The sequence below is a fragment of the Brienomyrus brachyistius genome, chromosome 16 (genome assembly GCF_023856365.1).
Source record: "Brienomyrus brachyistius isolate T26 chromosome 16, BBRACH_0.4, whole genome shotgun sequence".
Taxonomy (NCBI): domain Eukaryota; kingdom Metazoa; phylum Chordata; class Actinopteri; order Osteoglossiformes; family Mormyridae; genus Brienomyrus; species Brienomyrus brachyistius.
In genome coordinates this window covers 26,127,271-26,144,468 of record NC_064548.1, presented here as the reverse complement: position 1 = coordinate 26,144,468, position 17,198 = coordinate 26,127,271, and the positions used below count along the sequence as shown (strand labels likewise).

Here is a 17,198-nt window from a genome sequence, read left to right as displayed (position 1 = left end):
ACGGTACTTAGTGGTCAAGTCAACAAATGCATGGTTGCATTGGATGGTTGCTGCAAATCCTGGGATGGATTTAGAAGAGGCTTTGAAACAATCTTCAGTTCATTTCAGGTCCTTTTTGAGAATATACAGTGAAAGAAAATGATGTTTAAATGACCTTCATATTGGTATAAACTATGATTTTTTTTTTTAATAAACACAGATTTTTTCTCATTTTCTGAATTTACACATTGTGTTGCACCATGATAAGCAGGTCAATAAAGGAAGTCCAAATATAATGTTATCAATGTCAATGTGAACACTCTGAGTATACATTTACCACCCAGATAAATTGCCTTATTGTACTGTGCAAAAGGGTTAGGCATATTATGTGCCAAAATGTGTTAGTGTAGTCATTTTAAAACCTCTCCTAAGGTCACCCCAGCATGCGCCACAGCTATCCAATTCATCCGTCCATTTTCCAAACCGCTTATCCTATTGGGTCGCGGGGGGTCCAGAGCCTATCCCGGAAGCAATGGGCACGAGGCAGGGAACAACCCAGGATGGGGGGCCAGCCGCTATCCAATTCATTCATGTTGTTTTTTGACCACTACTGCACCTTGTATTGTTAATCAATATCTCATGGACTTCTTTAACTAATTAATTAAGTAAGTGAACTGGTGGTGAAATTTATATTTATAATGTAATGGCTGGCATCTCTCTGGGAAGAGGTTTAAAAGCAAAGCCATGTTTTTCTAGACATCCAACAACATATCAGTAACATTCTATGGATCGGAAGAAATTCTTGTTAGTTTTTATTGCGTTACTCTTAATTTGCATATCTTCCAACTTTAAATTGTGGTTTTCGTTCGGAGTCAATCTAAATTTACAACATAGATAAATAGCTTTAAATATTTCCTTTGACTGCCTAAGACTTTTGTACAGTACTGTATGTATTTTAGTTAGCATGCTACAAATATTATCCTGCACCACAATTTTTTTGTTGGAAGAATATAGAAAAGTTTACAATTTGGAGCCATTATGCAAGGTGATAACACGAGTAAGTTTTCAAATGGACCAAAACAATCACATGATTGAATCACAATTCAAGCATGACAGAGAAACTGACTTTACATTCAAATCAAATTCTTCAACTTTGAGAATCCACAGCCTTCTGTGCTGGTGTCCAGCCAGGAATTAAGCTCATTCCTACCAAACGTACTTTGACTTCCAGGTACAGTAAGTGTTATACATATTTCTTTCAAACAAAGTGTATTGTAGAATGCAATATGCTTTTTAATGTGGATAACTATACTGCTCAAATAATTTCAGTTTCTATTTTTTAATAGTAAAAAAAATCCATACTAAATCAAAATACACTACTGGGAGCAATACAGTAACTGGTTATTTAATGTTACAGAAAGTGACTGAGATTTAACTGCAAACTGGCCAGATGTAGTGAAGCATTTTTATCACATTCTACACAGTATTGCAGTTTGCCCCTAATAATTAAATGAGTCTTGAAAACTTGATTCCACTATATTCACTATGATTAAAATGCAACAATAAGTATAATTTCGTTATTTATGAAAGTGATGGTTCACTGAACTGGTACTATTACATTTGCATGACAAATAATCCAAATCTAATGTTTATGCATATCAATTAATCAAAGCATATGATTTGAAACATATTAATGTTTTGTAGAATACATACATTAAAAACAAGAAAGAAAAATGAATACAATTGTAAATTATTCTGAGACAGACTGGTAGACAAATTATTATTTATCATTATTGTTGTTGTTAAACAAATACAAGGAAGAGTTAGACTGCTTTTATATTTATAAATCCAAGGAATTTGTGTCGATGAATAGAATAGAAGCATTTATGTCCACAAAACCAGTTTGGCGGAAAATGCGTTTAGTGCAATTTACCAGTATGTCACGCACAGGACAGCGACATAGACTGATAGTGATATGACCATACCCTGCACCCGAAAAGTGGCACTACAAGGACAGCACAATGGAAAACACAAATAGTAGCACTAGTACATAACTAAATTTGAAAGTAAGTTGTTTTGATATTAATGCATCTTTGTTCATTTTATGCGCTGGCGATAAATATACGATAGAGACAGATCCACTGTCGAGAGACAGCCTGTGCAAAGGTAAATAATTGTTTTCTATCTTTACCTTTTACTAATTTCAGTTTAAATGTATAGCAGCTTCACGAAATCGAATTACTCCAAGTTGAAGTGGGAAATATTCACAAGCGATTTCGGCTTATAAGAAGGTTCCGAGCGCGTAAAGCGCGGCATAGGCGCCCTGCTACACTGCGCCTCGCTCGGATTGGCGGATGGTTTGGATCGGAAGTGGTTTATTTATGCTAATGAAGGAGTTGGGTTGTAGATATTTACGTTCAGCGGGAGCCGCCCTTCATTCACCCACATGGTTAAATGGAGGGCACGTTGGCGCCACTTTGCTACATTTTTTCCCCCACCTTCTTCTTCTAAAAGTCTAGCAGGAAGATAAATGCACTCGATTACCGACGTGAGAGTTGTGACTCCGTGTGTCGATCGCTCAGCTTTCAAAGTTTTTGCGGTGCAGTTTTTGCACGTATTCGCCCGGAGCGCTGACAGTAAACGGCGAGGATCCGTGTGTATGAGCGTGTGCGGCTGAGTGAGTGAAGATGGTGGATTTTGCGCTGGTGAGTCTCTCACTGCGCCTGTGTTACCGGTAACCTGTTGGTGCCTTTACTTGTAGCGTACGGGGACTTTATTTCTCCTCTTTACATGCGAGGTTTTTTTTTTTTTTTTTTAAATTGTGATCCCAGGTTTAAAATCCCGGGGCAGCAGGGGAAATGATGGGGCTGGCCGATATGAGGGGCGCATGGCAGCCCTCACCCTCCTCCACTGGTCTTGGGATGATGAGGGAGGGGGGAAACAAATCACTCGCGGCTTGTTTCTCCGCATTGGTCGCCCCGAGCTTCGCGGGAGGGCGCCCGGGAATTAAGGCTAGGATTAGGGAGGAAAGAGGAGGTGAGGGCGGACGCGTGCGGGGCGAGTGGCCGGGCTGCTGTCCGCCTCTCCTCCCCGGCTCTCCAACTCCCTTTGTCGCATTAGAGCGGTCGCGGAGAGTTTTTTTATTCTTTTATTATTATTATTGACCATGTGCGTATTATTATTTTGAAGTCCGAGCGGGAAAAGTTAGTTGTAGGCTCTCGGTTCAGTTCGCCGCAAGTTAAAGCACCTCCAGAACAAAGCAGCGGCGGCACATGGAGCAGGAGCAGGCCGCGGATTAAAGCGCCCGAGCTGGCCTGCTGCACTTCCACAAGCGGGGAAAACTTAACCGAGAAGCTGAGAGTACACGATCGGATTTCGCTCTCACACCGGGCGCGGCGTCGGCTGGTCTGATGCTCCGCTTGTCGGTTTAATACGAAGTGCGGGCGGTGCGGGAAGAGCGAGGCCGGCGCGCGGCTAGCGGCTCTTTGCTACTTCATTTCTGGCTACTTGTTATGTTTTCTCGGCCGTCGGATTAAAATGGCGTATTGGTGCGTGTTCGGCTCGGGAAAACGGGGGTGCCGGTGGTTGCGAGAGGAGAGCGGTTGTTTTTGGCCTCCGACGGACGAACGGTGCGTGTTTTGTGGGACTTGGAGAGCAGCTAACCAGGGCTAATAGCACAGCGCTGGCTGGGGGGTGGTGGGGTTACGCTTCGGGCGGTTTCAGCGCCACTCAGCCCGGCTTTCAAACGCTTATGTTGAAGGAACCCGTAAACATGCGCTGACCTTGCCTTCCCTCACGTACTGTGTCCAGTTATTTTTGTTTCTCGTGTTATCACAAAGCGCTAGAGTGATTCGGATTCAGCGGCGCCATGTTGGTGTGCTTCGCGGGGGTGAAGGAAGTGGGGGGGGGATGGCTGCTGTGGGAGCACCGCGCATGCGTTGTTCTCTCGCGCGGCCGCGTGCTTGGCTCGTAGTTTAAAACCGTGAGCTTCGCGGCTGCAACACATTGCTTCTGAGCCGCGAGTCACGACTTCGTGTTATGTTTCTCCGGCCCGGTAAAATTAAATTACCTAGTATTTGTTCAAATCGCGACATGGCATGCTGAAGCTGCCCCCCCAAACACCAGCGAGTCGTGAAAGGTTTGATATGGGGAAGGAGCATGCGGTGCCATGAGGTCCCATGCTACCCTCGCGCCGGTGTATTTTTTATTTTTTTTTTAAAAAAGGTTAATTTATTAAATGCGCCACTCGTTTTCTCGACATTTAGGGGCTGCACCACGCGGAGGACTACACCTGGAACAAGTTTCTAAGAACTGATTTCATTGACAATTTTTCTTTTTCCCCTTTAGGTCACTTGTACGGCGCGTTAAACGTGGTAAGTAGTACTTTGGACCGCGGAAGACTTGTTCCAAATGATTGCAGATCAACTTCTTAAACTTGCAAACTGCAATGCGGTTATTTTATTTTATATATTTTATTTGTATAAAATAAATAAAAATTTTGGGGGTGATTAAGCCCTCCTTTTCCGTTAAAAAAATGAACGTGTTTCTCGCGCTGAACTGTTGGCACGTGATTTTCCTAGTCGATTATTTAAATGAACATGACTTTACTGTGACAATCATGTCACCGCAGTGTCAAAGTGCTTACAGTGCAGGTAGTGGTATGAGACATCTACTGCAGTGGAGGCACTTCTAGCACTGCCTTGACAAAGAGTGACACCGAGTGCCCCAGACCAAACTACTGCTTGTGCTAAGGTGCATCTAGTGCAGATAGTGAAGTAGACTAGCACCTACTGCCCTAAGTGCTCCTTCTGGCATAAGGGGCTGACTTGCACCCTGTGTGTAACTGGACTGCTTGCTTGCTTGCTTTTTTTATTATTTTGCAGTTCTCTGTTAGTTTTGCATAGTTGCACTACAAGAGAATTTGAGTTGTGCAAATCTATGCAAAACTGATGGTGGCCTGCTTGTCTTCTCTACTGTTCCTTAGTGTGCTCCTGCATAGCTGAGAAGAGTGAGTGTGTGTGAGAGAGAGAGAGAGTGAGTGAGTGTGTGAAAGCACGACTTCGCTGGTGGTTGTCCTTCCAGGAACTCTTTCAGCAGTATTAAAGTGCTTATAGTGCAGGTAGCCTCTTGGTGATCTACTGCAATGTGAGCACTTGAAGTACTTCTGGATGAAGGCACCAAGTGGACACAAACTGTTCACCTTCACTGCACAGTTCCCTGGTTAGTTTTGCTGGTTTGCATTCAGCTTATCCTTTATTGCTGTGCAAATCCATGCAAAACTGATCATGGCTGTGAATTGCATCTCGTTTCTTGTGAGTAACGTTGTATCGTGGTCCCTTTCTGGACAGGTTGGGATGAGTAGCAATGCTGTTTACTGGTAAGGTATTGCACTTGTCCCGGCCTGTTGAGGGTTATGGGAACTGACCTGCTGGATGTCTGCCCCCCTCATATTTAGAAACATGGCATGTGCAGAGCTTGTGTATTCAGATCCAAAGAACAGTGGTTCTGCCTTTGAGAGTGCGGGTGGAAAAATATCTTGTAGAAAAATCCTGTGTTAAATACTGCAACCTTTTTTCTCTTTCTTTCTCCCCTCTGTTCTCTCCATGTGCTTTGACTGTAATGTAATCTGTTGAATAAAGATGGATTGGGGAGGAAAACGGCTTGATTCGGTCTGTCATTTTGCTATATAAATGTACCAGACTGGCATATTGCACTTCGCCAGTTTCTGCTGTAACATTTGTAATGTGGTGTCCATGGACTGCCTCTGTAATTTAATGGCTTGTGTGAAATGTATATGTTGGCTGTAAACATACTGGAGGATAGAGCGACTTTGGAATGAATAAAAAGTTAGCCTTTTTTTTTTTTTTTTTTATCAGTACTGCAGGTTTAATAGTGATCCGTTGCAGTTCACTTAATGTAGGATGTGCTCTAACACTGACCACTTTTAAATGTGGTTTTGTCCATTTGGGCTGATTTTTGCTTTTCCTATTTAAGTTCTGTTTTGGGTATAACCCATTTCATATACAGTGAACCTCCGCCTATCGCGGAAAATGCGTTTCAGACCGGACCCATCAGCAATAGGTGATAGTCTGCAATACAGAAAGACCATATAAGTGAACATTTATACACACACGTGTATATATATATGTGTGTGAGTATAATATGTATATAGCCTTAAAGTGCCCCTCCCACACACATTAACCACGCGTAAATTTGGAACACCATATATGTGGATGCCATGAATGAGTGTCACAGAAATATGTGATGTGCATGATGTAATGTATACATCTCTCTCTACACGTAATGGAATATGTAAAAAGAACATTTTAATAAGGGCTAGTGACGTCCACGTAATGCTTTCCTTCCCGAAGCACATCCAGGAGTCTTTTTTTTTTTTTACCTTCTGAATGGTCGAGGTCTTTGGCACTTAGGCTCACTACTACCGGAAGGCTTAGAACATGCAGGATGCTTGGGAGCGATCGAAGGGCTTGGAACAAAATGAAAACAATCGGACCCCAAGCAAGGTGTGTGATACGCAGAGAACTGTGACGGGTTGGAGAAAAATCCGCAGAATAATAACTGCGATATAGCGGGGGATCACTGCTTAGAAAAACTGCAAATGTTTTTCATGTGCAGCTTTATGTGTGGTGAACAAACATCACTGCAGACCTGTGCAGCCATACTGACAGGCAGCATCAAATTTATGGGATTATCTGTGTAGTTTGACAAGATTTTTCATCATTATATGCCAAAACCTAATGTAGGTGTGTGCATTGGTGCTTTTTAGGGTATTTGTCCTAAGTAATGAACAGCAGAGTGACGCCTTCAGGTCTACATTTGTAAATTTTTAGACGGTCAATTTTTTTGAAGTACTGTTCTCGAGTAGATGGCTTTGGTAATATCAACTTGATGTGGCATCAACTGGAAGATACTGCCTGGTACATCTCACTCTTACTGGTCTGTGTGTATAGCCTCTTTCAATGAAAACATATTGGGTCAAACGATACCCCCTTGCTTTTGGTACTGCGGTGTATATAGTTATACTTTATTGTAGGGGGATATTAAGGAGGCAAACAAAGTCTTCCTGTGTCGGACATTGGCAGGAAATGGTAAAAATCAGATTGGCTCATCGTAAATTTTCAGTTGTTGGTCTGTCTGCATTTCTTGAACGGCATGAAATCCATGCAGTCATGGGTTTTTCTAGATATATTTCTTTATGCATGTTTTTTTTTTCTTCCGAATATTGGTTTGAAGTGTTATCTTTTGACGGAATGGGATATGTTGCCTGCAAATAAAGGAGACTAAACTGCTTGCTCTAATATCTAATTAGGTATATTAAAATACTCCCCAAAATGAACTTTGGGCTAAAAATATGGATTTTGTTAGTTGTCAGGAAATTTGCACATACAACACCTTCCAACCACTTCATTTTTGTGCTCCCTTTGCTTCTGCTGCCTAATAATTGTTCGTCTTGCCCTTTCTCGGAAGTTGTGGTTGTAACTGCCATTGTTCCTTTTCTGTGCTGTTCCTGAGATGGAAGGAGGCGCATATTTCCTGAGTGATCTTGCACATTTGTCGGATGGTGTTATGGGGGTTTCCAGAAGTAGTAGTAGTATGCTTCATTTTTGTGGTGCGTTCCATTATGTCAACATGTATGAATCAGTGTTTAAGTTGTGGTGCCAAGCAAGAACAATTTTAAATTTTAGAGTTTGTGACAGGTGGTTATAAATATTCAATTGTATATTGTACAGTATGAGAGGTCTTTACCTTTTCATTTTCCCCTTTTTTTCATTTATAGATTGGTTGGAAATTTTGAAAGTTGAATAATTCTGTGATGTGAGTTATTAGCAGTATATTGGTTAAAAAAAACTGTATAGGACAAATTGGCAAGGAACAGCAGTATAAGGCCTCAAGTGTGAATTGGTTCTTTATGCTACTTTCATGACTGTAAAATGAAAGTATAAATTGGTATGGATGGGAACAATTCTTTAAAAAGAATCACCAGAAATTGGGGACAATAGTTGTGCAAAGTTAGTGTAACAATGGGAAACAAATGTGTAACAGTTTTTCACCATTGGTGCCTAGATATGTGCTGGGAACAAAAAAAAATTATTTAACATATGGAATGTAGTATTGAGCAGGTTATTTTTAGATATTCATTGGGGGATTCCCCCCCGACCAAAAATAAAATGCCAAAGTGATTCGGTACCGCCCCAGGTTCTTTGTAAATGTAGAGGGGGGAGGGGACACTGACACAGATTTTAATGAGTTGTGTTGGAATTTTGAACACTTTTTATTGGTTGAAGGAAGAATTGAATTGACTTTCCCATTTGTACAGGCACAAAGTACACGTGTGTTCCTGCACAGTTCTCTTCAGTCAAGTAGCGGAAGAAACGCATCACAAGCATAAGAAGACTGACAAATAAGTGTAAGAATGAGAGCGATAGACTGGTACCCCACACACAGCGCTACCTATTACTTCCTGGTATCAGATTCAGACCCACTCTGACTGTAACAGTTATGATGGCTGGATCTAAACGCACGATAAACTACAGTCACTACTGCAAAAGATTCTTGCTAAACTTGGTGTGTGTGTGTGTGTGTGTATGTATGTATGTATGTGTGTGTGTGTGTATATATATATATATATATATATATATATATATATATATATATATATATTTATTTTCTTCTTCTTTTAGATAGATAGGACCGCAATAGTAATAATAAATAAAATCTCACCTGGTGTCTGGTATGAAATCTGAAATTTACGCTGTGAGCCATCAAAGTGAAATCATTGGTTGCAGCAGTCCAACAAATGGGCAGGGTTTTAGGAATTTTCCTGGTCTGTAAAACTGCTGTTAAACTGGTTAGTTGCCAATGATTGACTAATTTAGGTGGGGTATGTAACAGTGGCATTGACATTGGTCTCTGGAATTTAAAAATGAATACCCAAACACTAACCTGTGCGAACTTTAATGACAAGACGTCCCCACATTGTTATTAAAGACTTGTTTTGATGACGTGGGGGCAATCTCGGTAAAAACATGGGGAAACTATTATAAAAAATACGTGGTATTGTATTTTGTTTTTGTTACTCATGGTTTGGATTAGTGCTGGGTAGGGGTTTTGGTCATTTGGGATTAGGATTATGCACATTTCTCGTTTTAGGTTTTCGTGACGTCGCACACGGGAATAGCTTTTTCGATTTCGCTATTTGCAATGTTTTGTTTCCCCAGTAGATGGCTCCCTTTAACCTGCTACAGAGTTTACCATGGTTTATTCAACAATCAAAATGTACGCAATGAAGAGCTTGCTGTTATAACACCCGGTCATACCGCAGTACCATAGCGAATTTTGAGCGATATCGTGAGCACTATAATACTTCTTTTCTGCTGAGAATTCCGGTGGCAGCATTTTGACCAGGTCTGTACAGATTTACATTCCATGCCCATACTCCACCTCATTATAGGAAACCTTTAGATGTTTTGCAGCCAGTTGGGAGATGAAATCCCTCCACGGGTGTCCCGGGTCTTTTCCCGGGCCACCATCCTTTCTGGAAGAGCTGCTTTAGGAGTCATACCCCCGCTTAAAAATTACTGGAGTGTTGTTTTCGTCCGCAAGATGGCTCTACTCCCAAGTCCCAGAGCTAAGACCGCAGAAATGGGCCGTCTGCTTCGCCGATGTGACCGACAATTTTCCATACCACTGGACATTTATTCTTGTGGTCATCAACAAGCCAGACATGTTTGAAGAAGTCCTCTGCCTTACTCAGTGTCTCAATGACTGACCCCTGTGTCTCATATTCCCAGGGGGTGCGGAGGAGGAGTGCGACACATGTATGTTGATCGCAGGGAAAGTGACTGCACGTTCCATCTGTCTATCTTTTCCTCCCGTCCACAACATACTTGAAGCAGTTGGCTGCTTTTTAGAGACGCGTTTTCAGGAGAAATGGAAAAGCAAGAACTGCTCTGCTGCCTGGTATTAGTTTTTCCTGCCGTCTGTTTGCAAAGTCCCACCGATTGCAGTGAAGTTCAGAAGTTGTTCCATTTAAATGAGATTGGACCGATAAAAACAGTGCCTGAAACACCTAGGAAGGGTAAGTGTCGAGAAACGTTAATAAACGTTTTCCAGAGTTATCACGTGGATTGATCTGTCTGTTAAAGACTAATAGATGAAACGGTAAGGATTTTTCACCTAACCGGAGCTGTTTTTCACATTTGTCAGGCGTATCGCACTGACAGCTACAGGTTTACCCTACGATAAATATATTTAATTAAATTAAAAATAGATTAAGGCAATTTTAGGCAAAAAAAAAACTTGCCTGACATCCTTGAATTGGTTGAACGGCATCTTCTTGGTGAAACAAACTGCAATCGACTCACCTTTTTTCATTAGTATGTTTGCATATTTATTGCCCTGTACTATTTCAGCTGTGATAATTATGTGGAAGCTTCGGTGTGACTCGCTTCTTGTTCTTTAAAAGCTGTCGGTAAGTGACGCTGGCTGAGTGCAATCTCACACTCGTTTTTGAACAACATCTCGCCGACACAAGCCGAAGGTGATGCTTTTCCTTTTAAAACTGAATTAACTTAATCCCTTAACGTTTTAAGTCTTCTAGAGATTTAGGTCTTGTGTGCCGTTGAAAGTTGAGTGTCACGCCAGATGCGTGAAAGTTAGTAACCTAGCTGACTTTGCAACTGTTTCAAATTCTTTCAATTTAAATACTCAGTTCAAAATAATTGTGTTGCGGTTCTGAACCCGAGACCGAAACCGAAATACAAACGTTCGCGATCTCCCGTTAAGTAACCGCGGTATCCGCCCATATGACTGACAGACCGCATCTCGCAAATCAGCCCGGTCAATATCAGCCTGGTTTGGTCCTTGTGACCCACTTTTTGGGTGTTTTTATATTAGATCCCTTTAAGTTCCACTTCGCCATAGAGTTTGAAGGGAAATGTGCAAAAAATACATTTGTATTTTTTTCACAAATCAATGTTCATCTAACGCAAATGTATTTAATATGATTGACAGTGTGAGTTTTGAAAATAGCATTCTAACATCGACACCAGTGTTTTGAAGGCCTGGTTGGACCTGTTTATATGGTCGAGTTATTCACTCTTGGAAATAAAAAATCCCAAATTATAATCTCGGGAGATTTCGGAGTGGGGTGACGTCATATGAATTCCCAAATCGCCGATCGCCCTCTTTAGTGTTACAGATTGTTGGCGATTAGTAAAGCCTGGGCATTTATTCTGTGGCGAATATGAAAAACGGGGAGGGGGGAATCCGAGGCTCAGCCGTGGCTCAAGAATCGGTCTGAACCAAACAGTGGATCTGGAGAATCGTTACATCCCTAGGTCGAGTATTTCGATTCATTTTTCAAAAATCCTTTATCCCAGTGACTATAAACGAGTTCAGTATTCTTTAAAGCAAAGAACAAACAATGGTCAGTTACATAACTCTTAAGTGCTAAGGTGTCTCTTGTATCCCTATTTAATCTAGCTGCAGGTCAGACAGGGATGTGAGTTTGCATATTTCACCCGTGTATCGCTTCTGTTGAACTAAGTGTCTTTTGAAATGCTCTAATTTATAACCTTCATCCAAATCATGGTTGGAAAAGTCACAATGGGTTTGTTCAGAATCTTTTCCCCAGTGTTAACTTTGTTTACAATCCAAATGGTGGCTGTATGAAATGTAATAATTTAAAATAATTTCACAAATCGAATAGTCACAGAATAACATCTTCCTAAGCAGATGCTGGTTGCCTTTCTAAAGCTGAACACACTAACATTTTACTAAAGTTAAGTTACTTTTTTTCCCCCCAGAAAGCCCACTGCTTCTGTGACATGCCCAGAGTATTTTAATTGACCTCTTTTGTGAAGCCCTACAATCCAAACAGTTATTTCAATGAAATTGTTAAAGGGTGAGGAGAGCTGGCAATCTGCATAGCCCTTTGGTCTCAAAGTGAGGCCTGCAATCTCACATGTCAACACAGTAGTGTCTTTGGCCACCTGACCATTTGTCTTGTCTTGACATGCTTGTTTTTTCATGGCTTTGCCCCTATCTTCACTGATTGTTGTCATAAGCAGCTTAGAGTGAGAAATCCTTATCACTTGGCTAAGTGATGGCTGCTGATTACCTCAGACACTTCATATTTTTGCTTGTTTAAACCTGTAAGTGGCAAAACTGTAGGATAAGAGATATGACTACGTGCATGCCTGCTTGTTGCTGGTCTTGTACAGCAAATTGAGTTTTTCCAAGTACAGTTTTCATGGGTTTATAATGAAATAGTATGTTGAATGTGTTGTGAGAAATTTGTCATTTGATTACCAATAAAATATTGAATACCAAAATGGTGAATTACTCATGATAGCGCATCACAGTTATGCATTTTTGTAATGGAATTCCTTCTGTCTTCCCCAAGGGAGTGATCTTCAAGTGTGTGACTCCCTCGGTGTAACATGCTGTACCAAAAACATGGAGGAGAGGTACCAGACAGCAGCCCAAAAAAATGTTCAGAATTTAATCCAGATGACCAGCTCCAGCCTGAGGACCTTAACTTCCCGGAATGTCGCTGAATTTCAAGGTAAAGTCTCCATCGGAGAAACATCATGATGTGCTGAGAGCGTTTTCTATGAAATGCCATCCTGGTTTACTCTTTATTTTGTGTTATCTGAGATCCAGGATTCAGTAGGGGGTTTTAAGCATGGTGGTCTACGAAGATAATACAGGAAGGCTCTCAATGAACCAAACCCATAAAAGATGCCAGTCAAGTTATATCAACCCATCTCAAGATGTTGGACATATGAAAATATGTAAAAATGAATGGGAGTGTGTTTAACATTTTTATGTATTTACTTAACATTAGAATGTTTCATTACTGTGTATAATGAAGTTTTTTTTTTGACAAGTTCTCAGCAGTTAAATATTGCAGCTTGTGCATCTTGCAGATAATTTTATGGGTCAGATGTTGATTTTTCTATGAATTTACTTGCCAAAGACAAAATGTAACCGATGAGGGAAATGTGGATATGCTGGAAATCTTGACCTAATGTAATTTATATAAAATGCAGTCATAAACATTTATAACATGTGGAGTCATATATCATGCATAAACATATAAGTGTGAAGCTTGCTTGAATAATACAGAATAGTCATTCTTTATTCCTTCCTTTGAGGAAATTTCTGCCTACACCATCTTACTCTCCACACATAGGCAGGTGAGAGCAAGCTTGGGGGTCTGAGCACAGGGTCAGGCAGCGGACAGTGCCCCCGCAGTGATGGGGGATTTAGCGGAATTCCGTTTTCCTCGGCGGGGATCACAACTCAAAACTTAAAATATCAAGCTCTGTCGTTCTCATGCATTAGTTCTCATTTTGTGAACTCTGATGTACTGATTCCTGTGAATAAGCTTTCGTTGTCTGGACTGTTGAGTAACGGCCATTGGAGCATCTTGCAGTAACGGTCATCACAGGTCTTTAAGTGCCGAATTCCACCTTACTGTACATTCAGTCTGAACACATTTTCATGCATGACACCTTTGAATATAAGGATGTTTAGGCCTCTCTACTCTGATATTTTTGACACTAGTAGAAAATCGATTAAACAGAAAGATGGACAAGCTGTGCTGAGGAGAACGTCGCTGGGTTAACACTAAGCTACAGGACAAAACAAGTACAGTAATGGGTACCTGAGGCAGTACTGGCAAAGGCATGTACCATAGCCAGAATCCCGGTGAAGACCAAGTTTGTTTCCATCCGTCTCTGTTTATGAAGTAGAAGGTCGTAGTTGCTTCTATTAAATGTCTAAGGGGTTATGATTAGGTTTTTGGTAGTAACAGCTTCTGCTTGAATAGTTAGCTGCGGATCCAGACCGCTGTTGTCATCGCTACCACAGATGCTTTGCTTGTTAAGGTAACTTAACCATTTGACAGATCTTTTTCAAATTTTGCGGAGTGGGCGACAAGTTGTAACTGATTAAATTTTGAGACAGTTTGCCCCAGAATTGAATCAGCACTGCTGGGTAGCAGCAAAAGGAAGGTTGAAAGCAGATGACTGTCATCTAAACATATTCCGTGGTACTTTTTGCAAATTTCAAGAGAACAGGTCCAGTGGTATTTCGAACTGTGGGGTGGCATGAGTTTCTAGATATTCTGTAATGAAGTTTTATATTGTTTTTATGTTGGGCATGGAAAAGGGGCATCAGCCAAAAAAAGCCAGTGTTCACCCCCCCCCCCCCCCCCCCCCCCACAGACTGACTTGCTAAAAGTTAGCGGTTAAAGTCTCTGATTTCTGTTCTTAATGAGATGTCTTGTCATCGGCTTAGACTGCACTAGGTCCCTTCTGCCTTGTAATGCTTATTTGCCTAGATTTAATTACTAACATAGCTGCAGATGGTGCAGTGCATAAGAAGGGCTCATGAAAATCTTCCTCTGGGAATTATCATATGAACGCTGACCTCTGGTAAGGGAACTGCATGACCGCGGAGGTGACAAGCTGACAGCATTAACTACACAATCTCATATCCCTTCACACGGCTTCCATGTCCTTCCCTTCGGACTCAGAACCGGAACACAAGACTTGTTTTAATTACTTTTCTCCGTTTTCAGCCCCGCTCATGCTGATGTCATGTGATTTCTAGGAACGGAACAGAGATGTGTACCTCTCAGAGGGTCTTCAAAGAGTAGGCTAATTACGATTCTAAGTTGATACAGAAAAAAAAATACAAATTATTAGGCCAATGACACCCCCTCCCCCCCTACACACGCACATTATCGTGTTCCAAACTAGCCTGTAATATCTCTCTCTACCTTCTATTGAAGATTTACCATCTCAGTACCAGGGTTCTTTGGCAGGATGTGGTGAGACCCTTGTCAGCAAATGAATAGGTTTGTCATTTACACCACTTGTGATCCAATACAATGGACGTATGTTTTGAGAAACTGAGAAAAAAGAATAGTTGATTTTGTTTTCATAATAAGAAAAGTAGTCGTGTGTGAGCTATATAGCACTTGTTGAATAACCTGTGCTCTAATTTGTTAGTGATAATCGGTAACTATGCATGCAGTGACAACTGTACATACTGATCCAGTTTCCAAAGCCAGGGTCTTCAGATTGTTCCAGTCTTTGGCAATAGATTTATGCTTGATGCCTGTAATTTACAGGTGTGCATGTTGCTGTCTGTGAGCTTTGACTGTAAGTCGTCTTCTGCCTGGCTTCATAACATTCGTGTACAGTGAGGGTAACAACCATTATCCTGTTGGCTTTTTGCAGCTCTATCTGACTTGTTTTAAACAGTCGTACTTTCTGCGAATATCCCTTCTGGGATTGACTCTGGAACAAATTGCACAGCACAAGCAGGTATAGAAAATGGGTTTATGAATGTACACCTACCACTTAAAATATCTAATTTGATTTACAGGCATACAAAACCTAACAATATTTCACAGTTTGGAAGTTTTCTTAAATGAATAAATGAGTCAATCTCCAAACTACCTTTAATTCCGTAAGGAAGTACAGTTTTTGTTTGCAGTTATTGTGAGATGCCATAGTTACAGTTGCCATGGTGCTGGTGCGCTTCTCACCTGTTGATTAACTTTTTCCCCCTTCCTCTAGGGCAGAGTTGTCAGATGGCAGGTGATGTGTAAAGAAGTATTCCTGACCAGCTTTGTTTATGCTGAGAATGACGTGCAATTCTGCAGTAACTTTTAACTTAATAAGCATTTATGTGAATTAAGCACCATTTTTTCAAGTTAATGGTTTCGGCTGATTATTTAATTCTGTCTAAATGAAATGATCCTCATTATAAGATCTTGTTAATGTAGTTCGGCCTTTCATCTTCTGACTTCTTAGCCTGGTTAGGGTCAGATGAGGCTTGTAGCCTACTCCACACAGCGTAGGGTACAAGGATGGGGTTCACCATGCCTGGGAGCTGCCATCCTACATTTCACATTCAAACAAAACGCATCTGTTAAGTCCCCTAGGCTGAAGTGTGTTGTGCTAAATTTTATTACTTTTGTTTCAATTCCCTCTCACAGTTTAATGCAGCAGCCCCTGTATCCACTGGGCTTGCAGATTGTGGGGTGGTCTTATCATTCACTTATTTCATGGTCCATCTGACAGACTTGTGCATGTGGGAGGTTGCATTTCTCAGTGTGAGGGAATCAAAGGAACCTGACATGGAGAGAAATGCGTTGGAGGTCCTGTAGGCGTCTGACATTGGACAGGGTGCAGAAAGGGGCTGTGTCATCGCATTAATTCAACGTCGCTGAGCACCATGGAAGGATGAAAAGCACATTGTCAGCCAAAATTGTATATATATTTTTTTTTATCGTCTTTGACTGGGATAACAAAGCCATTTGGCCATTCAGGAAACTTGACCATCAGGATTCTGTAACCCTATGCATTTTGTATTCATAGGGCAAAAAAACTAGTGGCACATCAAATATGGGAAGACTTTCGTGACTAATTGTTTTGGCTGGGTAGAGTTTAACTCGCTGGAGAGTCCGTGAAAAGCATTTCTTTGAAGTGGCAGTTGTTGCCTGTCTCCATAGCTTCCAGGGGGATGCTGACATGGAGTGTAATGTATTGTTTTCCGCCCTGTAATCCTGGGACTTTTTTGTGTGTTAGAAATTAATCGGTGTAAATACTGCCGGCAGTGCTGCCAGTAATTATGGTCGAGGGCTATGTAGGATTTAACAAAGCTGTCACCGGGGTTGAGGAACAAGGCTTGATTTCGGGTTAGATGGGCACTATTAGTACTGCAGTACATTGCAGTGTCTTGCGAATTTGCACACAGAGTTCTGGCTGTAATGACACAGTAGGGGGCTTCACCAGAGACGGAGCGTGACCTGGTGCAGTGCCAGCTTAGGTGGGATGGTGCTCCCGAATTTAACAACTAATCTGTTGTGTTGCTGGCATCAGAAACATTGAAAATGTGGTCAGGTATGATGTGCTCGCTGTAGATCTGAATCTGACTGCTGACTCTGGAGAGACGTGGTCTCTCCTCTGATTATAAACATTCTGCATTAAACTGAGGCTTCATAGGGACACGTCTGACTTCAACAGACATGCTGCTGTTTAACAACATTTACTGCGGTATGCTTTCTTCATGAGAAGCAATTTACAAGGATTTTTGCCAGTTACACAAAGCTTGTGGATTTTCGAGCAAGCTTTTGTTCTCCTAACACTGGGATAGGAATGCTATCAGATAAGACT

The 17,198-nt window shown here is 41.4% G+C and overlaps 1 protein-coding gene across 4 annotated transcripts in view; it reads left to right on the top strand.

Moving 5' to 3' along the window:
- The first annotated feature begins 2,416 nt into the window (after positions 1-2,416).
- The window catches only part of gpc5a (glypican 5a), a 118,573-nt gene continuing 103,791 nt past the window's right edge, over positions 2,417-17,198 (top strand). For 3 of the 4 annotated variants that reach the window (XM_048978397.1, XM_048978396.1, XM_048978400.1), the window contains exons 1-2: positions 9,407-10,078; positions 12,407-12,568. In XM_048978397.1, coding sequence (XP_048834354.1) covers positions 9,931-10,078; positions 12,407-12,568 — 310 coding nt within the window. In that variant the 5' untranslated portion in view covers positions 9,407-9,930. Of the gene's footprint in view, positions 2,685-4,326; positions 4,353-9,406; positions 10,079-12,406; positions 12,569-17,198 lie in introns of those variants that run through there. The other variant, XM_048978398.1, reaches the window with a different exon arrangement.